This window comes from Diabrotica virgifera, chromosome 2, assembly GCF_917563875.1.
Source record: "Diabrotica virgifera virgifera chromosome 2, PGI_DIABVI_V3a".
Taxonomy (NCBI): domain Eukaryota; kingdom Metazoa; phylum Arthropoda; class Insecta; order Coleoptera; family Chrysomelidae; genus Diabrotica; species Diabrotica virgifera.
In genome coordinates, this window is record NC_065444.1 from 27,751,733 (window position 1) to 27,767,233 (window position 15,501).

Below are 15,501 nucleotides of genomic sequence, written 5' to 3' on the forward strand. Positions count from 1 at the left end.
AATTTTGTTATGATATTTGAACATAGCCACTTTGCACGACGCAAGTGATTGCGAAATTTATTAGTCGTTATACGGGCTCCGATATCTACCTTGAACCTACCAAAATACATAAGTAGTATGTAATACTTTTATTTACATAATTTGATTACCATCAAAATTTCTATCAATATTCACCTAATATATTGTTTTCTTACTTTATGTTTTGTTGTATTTTTTCAATTCTAAATCATTTCAATTCAAAATCAAAATAATTTGATTTACATAAGTTAAAAATGTCAAAAGGTTAATCTGTTTAGTTAGACGATCTTCGCACATAATGACAAGCTGTCTCTGTGCCGAAGTTTTAATGCGAGTGAATCCCAATACAACGCAAATACCAGCCGCGTGGTAAGTTGGTTCGAATCCCAATAGAAACTTTTATTTTTTTATTTTTTTTTATACATTTTATGATTGTAAGTATATTTATTATATAATTTTATTTCAGAAAATACGTATTTAGTTAAAAATTTTTCCGACAATTAATGTTCAGAAATCATTTGTGGCATTTTTAATGTGTTTGTGTGTGTTTTATTTTTTTATTATTTTAATTTTTGGCACTGTTTTAATAAAAATGTTTGAGAAGTAGTAAGTATAAATTAATTTAATATTTAAATAAAATATAAATAAAAAGTATATTAATTTCGTTTATAATCATATAATCATATAATAGAAGTATAACTTCTTACGTGCGTACAAAGTACACACACATTCTTTTTTTTGTTTCCGGGAATCACAGGTTAAGACGACAAGCGTGTGTATTCACCTTAAAAGCGAATACTTTGAAAAACAATAAAGCTGATTTTTCCAAAATTATGTTTTGTGCAGAACTTTTAAAGAACCTTCGTATTTGAGTTCTTGGGTACATTTAAATTGACATTTCCTGACTTTCATGTCGTGACTAAAATTAACATCAATTAGTATGTAGTAAAAAGTTTGCGCATTACAAAAATATCGTTATTTATCAAACTTTTTCCATAACCACACATATATGTGCCAAACCAGAGCTGTGCACAACCCTGTATGTAAATAAAAATACAACTAACAAATATAAACGTATAATAGGGATGTTTTAATAAAATTCTTCGGTCCAAGTAAATTTAATCGAAAACATTCAGATCACTTTTAAACAACAATGTCAACGAAAGGATAAATAAAACATCATTTTTCTATTTGGAAAAGTAATTTTCCTAAAAAATAAAATACCTATCAATAGATGGGTGTATCAGGTATTTCGCATTGTCCGATCGTTACTCGATGCATTGCCATTTCGGATATACCATGATAATGGACAAGAGCGCCGCCCAAGACGAATACGTGGAAGATTTGATGTGAGTGCAGCCAGATATCACATTTGCCGGGGAACCACCGTTCGGGTATGCGCAGCGCGTAGAACATGGCGCCCACGATGTACAGCATTCCCATAAGTACTAACCAACCAAGGTATTTTTGACTAACGTAGTTGAACCAACCTAAAAAATAAATAGTTGAATGGTTAGAAAATATACAGTTATATTATACTTATAGTAAAATAAACATAGATAATTTTAAAAATTGGAAAAAAAATTCTTTGTAAAAGGTATAAAATTTTATTAAAATCCCTTTAAGGGCTAACGTTTTCGATTTTATTAAAAACCATCATCAGTGTTATTTTTAAACAGGTTGGATGCCAGCTGAGCCACCAAAGAAATACTAGGGTAAACAATTTACATTCTACCTGTTGGGAAGGTCCATACCTTACCTAAGGGCATTATTCTTTTTTATCTATATCCATCCTATGGAGTTTTAATCAAGTATGCACCTATAATGCAACTAATACATAACATTTAAAGGGTTTTTATCCTAGTATTTCTTTGGTGGCTCAGCTGGCATCCAACCTGTCAAATAACACTGATGATGATTTTTAATAACATTTTTAAAAAGTTTTTTTATAAAGTAAAAATAAAAGTTTTAAGTATCTAGGATCGGTATTACAGAGCAATGGGAAAATATATGGAGACGCATGTAATAGAATTAAGGTTGGATGAATGAAGTAGATGAAAGCGAGTAGTGTGATGTGTGACATAAAATATATATTTTTCTATTTTCATACTATAATATATCAATTATGATTTCACTACCTGTATCATAATGAACTTCATTATGATACAGATTTTTAACCAATAGAATCGCGATATGATATTCGCGATGAAGGTGGCACACGCGCAGTGACCAATGGCGAGTCAAATACATACACTTTGACAGTTCTCAATATGTAAATAAACTGACAAACTACTTAGTCGAAGAAATGAAGCTGAAAAAATGGCAAAACCTCGCAATTTTTTCGTCCAGCATCGATTTGTACAAAAATTTGGGATTAAGCTCATTACACCCTCTAGTTCATTTTCTATATGGAGCCGTTGTACGCTTTTGGTCTTTTAAGGGTGAAAACTACCCCTAATAAAAAATTATAAAATAACATTTTAAACTTAATATTATCAACATTTGGTTCTCATTAGTTACATAATGATTATTGTTTTGTGCTTTAAGATATACTATCATAATATTTCAACCCGTAAAACCACCCTTGTTGGAGCTATATGTATATAAGAAATTTACTTATCCTAAGAGAATAATTTCGGCTTGCATCGATTTACATAAAAATTTGAGATTAGGATCATCTCACCCTGTACTTCATATTCTATATCATGCTTAAGGGCGTTAATTATTTTTAGGGGTGTAAACTACCCCTTATTGTCAAAAATTATATAAAAACATTGTAAACTTTAATATGGGTAAAATTTGGTTCTGACTGGTTAAATAATTATTGTTTTATACTTTAGGATATAATATCATGATATTCCAACCCTTAAAAACCACCCTTGTGGGGATATATTATAAGTAGATATTTTAATATATCTATTCGCGGTGTGCAAGTACTTGGAAGGGAAACGAGAAACGACCGTGCGCGAGTCGCGGAGAAATATTGCAACTATCTTAAATAATTCATATTGTCAATTGAAATTGTCAAATTGACGTATATTTCATACCTTCTGTCATTGACGCACAAAAATTATATATTGCTCCACAATATTGATATGATATGCAATTATTATATAAAGGTAAATTTAATTAATTGTATTTTGCTTGCTATTTTGCTTGCAGTACTGCATTTTAATAACTAATTTTATTTACTACATACAATTGTTTACGTTTGCTAAACATAACCTGCATCTTATTTTTTCTTCTTATTATTTTTTTGAACTATGGCCTTGACAATTATCCAGCAACCAGGACTAATATAATTGGCCAATATAATTAAAAGTGCGAATAAAAGTACAGAGCGTAGAAATAGAGGTCGCTTTGCCGAACTTGCACGGTCCCAATACAGAAAAAAAGTAGAATTAAAGAATTACAAAAACATTTATTTACACAAAAATACGAATTTACAAATATGTACACACACAAATACAAATAGTTTTTTAGTCATCTTCCAGTATACGAACCGACTCTGTGGTATTATACATACATTGAAAATTATCCATAAGCGGACTATCCGAATTTTTCGAAAAAAAAAATTGTTTTATATACTTCATTACACTCATACACTCCTTCATTTTTGGCGATAAAAAGTTTTTTCAAAAATGACTGTAGGATTTTTGAAGAGTTATAAGACTGTGTAAACTAAATTCCGTAAGATCCCTTAGTTTTAATTAGGGTGGGTTTAAAGGGCTCGAATAAGGGGGTGTTTCCTCGTAAATAGAGGTTTTAAACAGCTATATTTCGCTAACTGTTCGCTGTAATGAAAATCTATGTACAAAGGAAATGTATTTAAAAAAGCTACAATTTAGTGGTTTATCATTTTTGAAGTTATACTTCTTTAGGCGCGATTGAGAGTAAAATTTTATAATACTGCGCGCATGCGCACACAGACAGTATGCACTTAGTTGCAATGAATTGTTCAGAATTAAAAATCGGCTCCGAACTCTTGGGAGGAAACAGATAAGAGGTAGAGCATTGGACTAGAGATCGAGAGGTCGCGGGTTCAAATCCCGGACGATTCATTTTTTTTTTAATTTTTGGTAGTTTTAATAAAAAAATTTTGAAACTGGTAGGTAAGAAAGTTTAATATTTAAATAAAATGCAAATATAAACAGTTAAGTATATTTATTTCGTTGAAATTATATAATAGAAGTATAACTTCTTACGTGCGTACAAAGTACACACACATTCTTTTTTTCGTATCTCCAGTATTTTCGAGATATTTTGAAGTAAAAGGTGAAAAATGGGAAATTCCAAAAAATTATTTTTTCTTTAAACTACAATTTTTCTAAAATTAGGCCTTTTAAATAGGTAAAACTTCTTGGGTGTATTGAAAATACAAATATAAAAGGAATTACAGAAAGGTGAAGACCAATTTTTAATTAGGAGGGTAGTTAGGGGTTGTTTTCACTTATTTTTTTCATAGGGAAAAGCAGGTACAGACCTTTCTTTGATCATAAGTCGCTAATTTTTAGGCTAATAAATTTTTATTATTTTTTGAAAGGCCTAGCTGTATACTTGAAAAAAGATAAGTCGATTTTTTCATCGAAAAACTGTTACTTTCAAGCGCGAATAACTCGAAAAATATTAGTTTTACAAAGAAAATGTAAAAAACATTTTTTTCTCAAAATTACTTTTTACATCGGTTTACATGGTTAAAATGTAATAAAAAATTTCCGCCCCCGAGAAGGGGTGGCAACCAACCCCAAGGTTTTAGAGTACAGAGGCATGATATAGAAAATGATCCTTGGACTATTCCCTACCTTCTGTGAAAATTTCAAGTAAATCCATGCTGGACGAAAAAATTGCGAGCCAAAATGCTTCATTTCCTCGACTAACTTAATTTGTTTGCGTTACAAAATTAATAAAGTTAAATATATTATTTGTTGTTGTGAATGATCATAGAAAATATCGTATATACAACTTGCATTTAATTATCATTATGAAGCTCATACTCTATACGAAACTCGCCGCTGAGCAGCTCGTTTCGTATCCCTCATACTCGCTTCATAATGACCATCATTAAATGCTCGTTGTATAATATACTATTAATTTATCAGAAAATAATAAAACTAACAAATAAATAAAAATATCAATTTACCTTCTACGATTCCATAATGGATGGCGGGTACGATTCCACTTAAACCAAAGGTCATGAATACTGCTGCCCTAAATGGACGCCAACCCGATTCTGAGAATTTGTCCCACAAACTTACAAAAATACTAGTTATTCCTAAAGCACATACAACCTAAAAAATAACAAAAATGTTGTTGTAGCAGATCTAGTATTTTCTATTAAAAGGACACCGCACACATCTTATGGAAAATATGTCACTCAAATGAAATAAAATTTACACGAATAGATTGGTCTCGAAATTTCAATCATTTCATACCATTGCGCGAACTCTGAAATTTACTTAATTAGGGCGTTAATTGTAATTAAAGTTTATCGAAATCGCATTTTTAAAGTCCATGAAACTGTCATTCATAAATCATATTAATCAAGCGGCTATTGAAAACAGCCTACCCACCATTAGCTTAAACCGATTGGAGGCAGTACAACTGTCCAAATTATACTAGACCAGTAAGGATCTGCGAAAAAACGTCTATTTTTGGATGTGAGAGGTGGCATTCGGATATTTGCAGATAAAGTTAGGTGACACCTTCAGTAATAATAATTGACTTATGCTCCTTCTCAAATATGCCCGGAACATTAATAAACAAATTAAAATATTTAAAAATTTCGAAAAACATCGATTGTTTCTGCTTTCTTTGCTTATAACTTCAAAACGATTCGTTTTGGAACATAGTCGTAGAGAAATAAAATAAAGATAATTGAATTTTGTATGATATATGACTGGTAAAAAATGTCTTAAGGTATTACCTTTTCTGCAATATAGCAATAAATACAAAATAAGGGGGCAAAATAAGTCTGTTGTTATTTAATATTTTTTAACCACTTTGGTGGCACTTAGAACCTTAGTAATTCGCTTAGGAAATTCTTTGTAACATACTTAAATCGTGTACCAAATTTCATTAAAATCGACCTAATAGATTTTGCATAATAAATTTGCAATATAAATGTTTTTAAAAAAGTTCAAATTTTTAAAAATCTTTCTGAACAAAAAGTGGACCATTTAGAAGTTGGCTAATTTTTTTACATATAAAGAGGTGCTCTACCTATCTAATACACTTAACAGAATTAAAATCGGATTATTTAAGGGGCCTCAGCAATGTTTTAAATTTATAAACAATTTTTTGGCTTATAAACAAATAGCTTTGTTTAATAATAAAAAAAATTTATTTTTAGCAATGCAAATAATTAAAACCGGTATAATTTGACTTAAACATTCAAATGCTGTCAGCAGAATTGTTATTTTATTTTTTTAATCGAACGTTATTCGCGTTCAAAAATTGCAATTTCTCGATTTTTTGAAAGTTCCACCGCGTTTATCTCGAAAGCTATGCATCCTACGAAAAAACTTGTAAGAACATTTTTTGCTTAGAATTACCCAAGAAATACAAAAAACTGTTTTATTTTGCTAAAAATCGATTTTATGTAATTCCTTAAGTTCTTTGTTTATAACAATCTTATCGACATCCTGATCAACTGTTACCAAAAAAATTCGTGTTCTACGGGTCAAAATACATAAAAAAAACTTGGGTAAGTCCATCTTAATAAAGGAGGCCGTAGCACCCCCTCCTGGCCACAGCACTAATTTGTTCATAAGCCAAAAAATTGTTTATAACTTTAAAATATTTCTGAGGCTGCTTAAATAATCCGATTTCAATTATGTAAAGTGCATTAGATAGGTGGAGTACTTCTTTATATGCAAAAAAATTGACAAATCTTTGTATGTTCTAGTTTTTGTTGTGCAATATTTTAAAAAATTTTAATTTTTTAAAAAAAGTTTAGATTGCAAAATTATTATGCAAAATCTAGTAAGTCAATTTTAATTAAATTTGGTGTACGGTTTTAGCACATTACAAAAATTTTCTAAGCGAATTAGGAAGATTCCAAGTGTAACCTAAGTGATGGAAAATCATTGAATAAGGACAGGATTGTTTTGCCCCCTTATTTTATATTTATTGCTATTTTGAAGCAAGGGTGATAAATTAAGACATTTTTAACCAATCGGATCTGATAGAAAATTTAATTATCTTTGTTTTATTCCTATAGGACTTTGTTCTAAAATAAATAGTTTTTAAGTTATAAGCAAAAAAAGTAGAAAAAAAAACGAAATTTTTTGAAATTTTTAAATATTTTATTTTTTTTTATTAATGTTCCGGGCATATTTGAGAAGGAGCATAAATCAATTATTATTAACGAAGTTATCACCTAACTTTATCCGCAAAAATCTGAATGCCACCTCTCACATCCACCTAAAAACAGATCCTTACTGGTCTATACCTGCTTTATTATCAATAATAATAGGATAAGATAAGAGTAAGCCTCTGCCTTAATCCCTCAGAAAGATTTATGGAGTAAGCGAATTACAAAATCTTTTTTCTCTCTTTGACACACGTACATTCCTATTTGATTTTAGATTTATTTTTATCAATTTACGCTCTTATTATTCAAAATACAGAGTTGATGCAATGATATGAAATTAGTGTAATTTCAAGACCGATCTATGCATGTCATTTTATTTCATTTGAGTGACATTATATTTTCCACAAGATGTGTGCGGTGTCCTTTATAAAATAAATTCACGGACAAAAATATTCCATATTTTGAAATTATCATGTAAAGTGAACTTTTTTGTACTTCAATCCTTAGCCCTACTCATAAAGGTTTAGGATCAATTTTCCGAATGAGATGTTTTAAAGTGTCATATAAAGGCTCGATCGGATTTAAATCTGATACGGACTATATGCTGGCCAATATAATATTTAAATTGAATCTCATCAAGGTAAGTATTCACTATCCTAGAGACATGAAAACGTGCATTAGCACGAATCTGTCATATCCAATATGGCTGGAATATGGCAAAACATGATCTAAAATGTTTGTAATGTACATGTCAGCTGTCATTCACCCAATCACCTCCACAAGTTCGGTATGTTATTTTCAAGAAATACCAATCCATAGCACTATGCCGTCACTATTAATTAATGCTCTGTATGAGGTTACACCTGGCATACCGTTCGCTAACTCTTCTGTAGACGAAGTCTTGTCAATCATGCTTCCATATGGTGAAGTAGCCGTCTATTGTATTGACCGATGCAGTAGTGTTGTTCTGAAGCTATTTCCTTGTGGCATTTTTGTAATCAACTATTCTAAATGGGAAATAAGCCACAATTTAACTAAAAAAATGACTTTATTAACGTTTCGACGTCCACATCGGATGTCGTTGTCAAAATACAATGCAGTAGTTTCTATGTTTTCACCATATCAGATCTTCCAGTATATCTGACGAACAACTTTACTTTTGTTTTACTTATTTTGTTATCAAATGATTAATGTTACGATTACTTTAGGTAATACCCTCTCTATCAAGCTTGTATCTTCTTATTTTTTTAATGAAATCTACAAATTTGAAATTTAAAAACACAAATTAGACATAAGATACATTTTTCTTCTATCTTTATCTACAATTTGGTGTTTTTTCAGAACATGCTGCGATATAATACATTATATTTAGAAAGCTACAAACTTACTGATAAGTACACCACTTTCGGCCTGAAATGGCAGTAGAACCCGTAGTACAGCCATGGAACGAAGGAACCCATAATTAGAAGCGCTATACCACAATAATCCAGCTTTGAAAATAATTTCCCTATAAATTGTGAATGACAGTTGACAGTGTGGAACATAAACGACATTCCTAAACAGATGATAGCTCCTGCAAAGAATGCTCCGAAGACCACCTTCTCTTGAATTTCAATTTCAGTATTTGGTCGCATTAAAAAGTAGATTGCAATTCCTAAAAAAAATAAACGTTAATAAGCAAATGATGAATTTGTATTACAAACTCGGGAAGTATGATACAGACTGTTTAAATTTAAATTAGCTATAGATTCTATAAATGGCAACACTGCGCCTATTCAGGAGACGTAAACGTTAGCAAAGTTGTATTAGTTGCTGTACAAACAGCAAAACATTAACATTAACCATTTTAGCACCAAGCCACACATTGTGGCTTTATGCAGTGGCAGTTAACTTAACATAATTTTTTAATTAATTGATCAAATGTCAAAAAAGCTATCTTAGAGTTAAAATACAAAGAAAAAAAGTTAGTGCATAAATACAGTGTGGGCGAAAAGTGGGACTTACATGAATTTTGTTTAAAAATATGTTACTAATAAAATTTTACCAAAACTCTCATATTTGCACAACTTACTTTTCAAACATCGTACTAAATAATATCTTATTAAAAAAATCTCAAAAATTTAATGGAAATGATATGTCTTAAAAAATGTAATTATTGAAAACTTTGTAGTTTTACAGAATTACTATCACTTTAAGAGGATATTACTTAAGAGGAAAGGAACATTTTGACGTCTGTCAAAATTTTCAATGTATTTTAAATGTAATCATTTTTTTCGAATCCTGAGAAAACTAATAAGTATTTTTGAAAAATTTAAACGCAGAGTGAAAGATTACTTTATTACCGAGGGCCAAAAGTCCCTTAGAATGAATAAAAAGTTTCTTTTGAATGAGATATTTGAAATTAAAAATGATACTAAATTTTCTCTTAGTTTTTCACCCCTGTAACTTATTAAAATGAACATTATAGAAGTTTACAGGGACTTTCGGCCCTCGGTAATAACATAATCTTTCATTCTGCGTTTAAATTTTTCAAAAATACTTATTAGTTTTCTCAGGATTCGAAAAAAAAATGAATCCCATTTAAATAGCATTGAAGCCGAAAGTTCGTACCGATCCCCTTAAGTTTTAACGAATTTATTACAATTTTGTAGGTGTTTTTTAAAGCTTAAGATGTAGCCTTTAAAATTCACTAAATTATTTTACTTTAACTTCATTTTGACAAAATTAAGAAAGATACAAATATGTAATAAAAAACCGAAAAATATCAGTTAAAAAAATATTTATACAAAGTAATCAAAACTTTTTTCTGTACAACTTACCTAAAATACATTTAAAGCTTAAAAGATAATAAATTAAAAAAAAAAATCTTTTTGAGCTCTTATACAGTATGTCTACGTAACTTGGAACCTATTGAAAATTTCTTTATTGTCAATTTTACAAAAAAAAGTTATTCTTCACAAAATGCTCTGTATGATATAAAATCTAAGATGCAACCATCAGATATCAAATTTTATACGAGGCATGTCAAAAACAAAAAATATGAATTTCGTTTGAGAGTAAAGTACCTTTAAATTTCACAATATTGAAAAATGTTATTATAAAAAGTTGTTCTAAATTAAAAACTATGTTTGAATCTGCAATTACATCCTTCTAATTAAAATATTGTGAACTATCAAGGTATTTTACTTTTGAGCGAAATTCAACAATGATTTTTGAGGTTGTCTCCACTGTTTAAGGATTTTTCTTCTCTCCATATTTATTGTAGTAGCTGGTACATCTGTTTTGTCAAATTTTTTCATCCTTATTTGTATAGTTGTACTTATGCTCTTCTTTATCACCATGTAATAAATCACTTTATGCTTAGTCATAAAAATTAAACAATATTTTTGATGATTGGTATTTATTTTTACTTGTTTGACCGAAAAATTAGGTAGTTACCATCGTATGGTAAGAGATAAGTTTATTTGTTATATTTTTTCAAAACGATGCATTGTATTGATTATGTATTTTATTATATATTTTATCAACAACTGTTAAGAGCATACTCAGTATTTATTTTGATGTTATCGGCTAAATTTGTTAGCAAAATTATAATTAAAATCACACAACTGTTTACTTGCCATTAATATTCTCATGTATGCAAAACATTTCTTTTTCTGTAAAACTGCTCTTAATTTGATAATAAAAAATAAATGATACTTAACACAAACAAATTCATTTATTTTAATTATTCAAAGCATGTATGGTTGTTACAGTATAAATACCGTTGCACGTCATCCTCGTCATAGCAAATGACGTCACATGATACCCATAGGCGTAACCAGGGGATGGTTTTGGGGGTTATAACCCCGCCCCCCTTTTGGATATACTTTGAGCTCTATACGCTTAACACCATTATTATTCCATACCCCCCAGAGACGTTTAATTCGATGTAACCCCCCCTTAGGATCATCCTGGAGTCGTAGGTCAGTTCCTTTTTAGAATCGTTATCCACTGGCCATATTTTTTATATACGCGTAGAAATAATTGAAGATTTCTATTAATGTAAACACACCAAACACATACAATACGTAAATCGTTCTGCTGGACATAGGAAATATACAGTGAGATCATTGTGGCTACTGCGCTAATCTGTGTTAGTTGAAACTTCTGTTCGAGTACGAGTTTCTGGTGCAATAGAGCTGTTAGAATGAACAGAATGAGTGATTTTTAATGCAAGGCAGTCCATAAATAAATCAAAAATAAAGATCATGACTGATAAATTAATAATTTTACTTTAATTTTTAAAATATCTTTTATTTAAAAATTAATTTTCAAATTAAACACACAGTTTTCCCATTAGATCAAAAATACTTCTACTACAATGGCATATTTTGACGTTTATTTGTGTCACCCGAAATTAATTGTCAATTTTGAGGTTAATGCCCCTTAATGCTAACAACTATATTGTCATTGAGAGAGCGAAGTTGCCACAATTATCTTAATATAATACAATGTATGTATTTATGTATCTAAATATACAGTGCGTAAATCGTTCAGCTGGACATAGGGAACATTCATTGTATATATTTAGATACATAAATACATACATTGTATTATATTAAGATGACTATGGAAACTTCGCTCTCTCAATGACAATATAAATGTTATTAGCATTAAGGGGCATTAACCTCAAAATTGACAATTAATTTCGGGTGACACAAATGAACGTCAAAACATGTCATTGTAGTAGAACTATTTTTGACCTAATGGGAAAACTGTGTCTGTTTAATTTGGAAATTAAGTTTTAAATAAAAGATATTTTATTAAAGTAAAATTATTAATTCATCAGTCATAATCTTTGTTTTTGATTTATTTATGGACTGCCTTGCATTCAAAACCACTCATTCTATTCGCTCTAACAGCTCTATTGCACCAGAAACTCGTACTCGAACAGAAGTTTCAACTAACACAGGTTAGCGCAGTTGCCACAATGACCTCATGTATGTTCCCTATGTCCAGCAGAACGATTTACGTACTGTATACAATGTATGTTCCCTTTGTCCAGCTGAACGATTTAGGTACTGTATAAGAAAGTACGCCATAACTTGTTGCATTTAATTTGTATAAATGGATTATAAAGCGTTTTTATGAACCACATTTGTCCGGATCACACTATAACTGCGATCGAACAAAGGTAACATTTTGGCATAAATTGGTAACAATAATTTGACAGTTGGGGTGTTGAAAATTCAGATTTGTCTTTGTTATTTACTATATTGAAAATTTTATACAGTGCTAGTCAAAAGTCCGTACCGCCCTCTTATCTTTTGGACGGTTATACCTATAATAGTGAAATTCGGAGGGAGGAAATAAACGGACGTAAGCTTCTTAACTAGTCATGACAGGTGACGTAATAGTTACAGATGACGTTACAGAGCCACTGTGACCGATAATTTTAAATGGGACCTTATGGCAAGTGATATTTCGTTTGAAAGGTATTCAAAATACCTATTCAGTCATACTAATTTTTTTGGTTGAAGTTGATTTTGATGAATAAATTAAATAAATATAATATTGTAGTTTCGCACTTAATTAATAAAACTTCAAATGTCCGCCTATGGTTTTTTTTTGTCAAAACAGTTGACGTTTTTCAATTCTCTAGTAGCTTTTACGTCAACGTCAACCTTTTTGACAAGTAGGCGGAATTTTGAATTTTTATTAATTAAATGCGAAACTACAATTTTATATTTATTTCATTTATTCATCAAAATTAGCTTAAACTCAAACAAAATTAGTATGACTAAATAGGTATTTTCAATACCTTTCAAACGAGGTATCACTTGCCATAAAGTCCCATTTAAAATTATCTGTCACAGTGGCGCTGTAAAGTCATCTGTCACTATTACGTCACCTGTCATGACTAGTTAAGAAGCTTACGTCCGTTTATTTCCTCCCTCTAAATTTCACTATTATAGGTATAAATGTTCAAAATATACGAGGGGGTACGGACTTTTGACTAGCACTATATATTGTTTTATAGTTTATTGTTTTTATTTATTTTTATTGAATAGTAATTTGTTTTGTTGTATAATTCACTTCTACAATAATTGTGTGATATATTTTATTTAAAATGAATTTAGGATTTTTTTGTAATTTGGCAACAATGTCAATTTATATCTCCAACCATATAACAGTTGAAGGTTTCTCTCTGAATGATGGTACTGTAGTATTGTCCTTTTCATGATTATTTTTCAGTGCGTAACAAATGATAGGAAAAAGGGTAAGTCCGTGATAATACACATTTATGACATTTATTCTAACATATTTTAGTTAAATCTGACAGTTGTCACATTTTATTTTCAATTTGGAATAAAAACAAATCAAATGTGTTTCTTGCATTTATAAAATGGTATTTTCTTTGATTTGTATAGTCTTATAAATTATACAGATTATATTTGTAATATTATTATCTAATTAAAAAAAATTATTATTTTTATTATGGCGCCATCTATCGACAACTAAAATAACTAGAATAAATGTTATAAATGTCACCGACGAAATGTAATCACCGACGTGCCTTTTTTTCTGTCACATACAATTTAATGCGTTAGAAAGAAATCGAAAAACTGTGACGCACTGAAAGATGATCATGAGAAATAGAATACTAATGTAGGTTACTAACGAAACGAATTAACTTACCTATAAAAGCCACACATCCCAACAAGTGTGTCCAAATATTCGCTGTTTCTGTATGAAGTCTAAAGATGCTCTTGAAACATGCCCGGAAACTAGGTAGTGGTGGCCGATGACAGTGGTGGAGAAAATCATTATCTTGCAACCAAGCCGGTAGGTTCCTAAAATGACAGACGGACCATCCGGCTTGGATCATCTTTCTGACGACATGCTCGGCTTGGGTCGCAGCATTGTGGGCCAAAGCTGTGATGTCCAAGTCATCCCCTAAAGAAGAAGAAACGTTAAGATTAATATAATATGTCAAGCAAATATCAATGAAATATATTTTCAGGTGTAGGTAGCAAATAATATAGCGATAATCAAGAATACATGGAATTTGGTTTCAGTGTAGTTTATGGTAAGCATAAATAGTATCAAATAACTGGTCACAGTCCAAGATCCCAGATCCCTCAGACGTTACTTATGTATTCACAAAAAACGTATAGAATATCGTAGTGTTAGTATATAGTTTGAGTGTGTGCATACCTTTTATAAGATGCTCTAAAACTTTCAAAATAATGTAACTTTACTTATAATTTCAGATAAAAGCGAATGCAAAAATTACATATAAAGAATATACAGTAAAACCAATTTGTCTGCAACAGTGAGGAGAAGAGATAATATACGTTCGTTTATGCGCTGCAAGTGACCTTGAGGGTTTTTGTTAACTCTGTTTCGTCATCATCAATAGTGCTATGAAAGAGCCTCAACCTTCCCAAGTCTATTACGCCAGTCAGTCCTATCCATTGCCAACCGTTGCCAGTTTGCTGTGCCTATTTTTCTCCCATCCTCATCCACACCATCCTTCCATCTGAGTTCTGGCTAACCTCTATTTCTACTTCCCACAGGTTATGACAAGGATTCTTCTAGGAGGGTTGTTCTGCTGTGATCTTGCTAGATGTCCAGCCCATCTTAGTCTTCCTATTCTTATAAGAGATACAACGTCTTTACCACCAAATATATGTTTATATCTGTGGTAAAACTCGTAGTTGTACCTCCTCCTCCAAACACCATTTTCACAGATGCCACCGAATATTCCTCACAGGATCCTTTGTTCAGTTGTAAGCAGGAGGTTTTCATCTACCTTGGAGATGGTCCATGTCTCCGATCCATATGTTAACACTGGTTGTATAAGGGTTTTATATATGGTTATTTTTGTTTTTTGACTTTCTTGTTAACTCTGTTTACCTGTACTAAAAAATAGAATGGAAGATATAATTGGCGACCAGTCGGGCTTTAGACAAGGACGAAAAACAACAGAACTGATTTTCTTGCTGAAATACATAGATACTAGAGGAAAGCCATCGTAACCAGAAACCGACCATGATATTATTTCTAGACTTTAAACAAGCATTTGATAAAGTAAAAAAGGAAGGAACTGTATAAATCACTTGAAGAACTAAAAATAATTAAAAAAATATTAGAATGATACCAATTAAAAGTTAATGAAATAGATA

The 15,501-nt window shown here is 30.6% G+C and overlaps 1 protein-coding gene across 3 annotated transcripts in view; it reads right to left on the minus strand.

Moving 5' to 3' along the window:
* Positions 1–1,082: 1,082 nt before the first annotated feature.
* Positions 1,083–15,501, minus strand: part of LOC126880006 (adiponectin receptor protein-like) — a 132,797-nt gene continuing 118,378 nt past the window's right edge. For all 3 annotated transcript variants that reach the window (XM_050643517.1, XM_050643515.1, XM_050643516.1), the window contains 4 exons: positions 14,012–14,269; positions 8,719–8,984; positions 5,159–5,306; positions 1,083–1,508 (listed from right to left, as the gene is read on the minus strand). In XM_050643517.1, the coding sequence (XP_050499474.1) occupies positions 1,246–1,508; positions 5,159–5,306; positions 8,719–8,984; positions 14,012–14,269 (935 nt within the window). In that variant the 3' untranslated portion in view covers positions 1,083–1,245. The remainder of the gene's footprint in view (positions 1,509–5,158; positions 5,307–8,718; positions 8,985–14,011; positions 14,270–15,501) is intronic.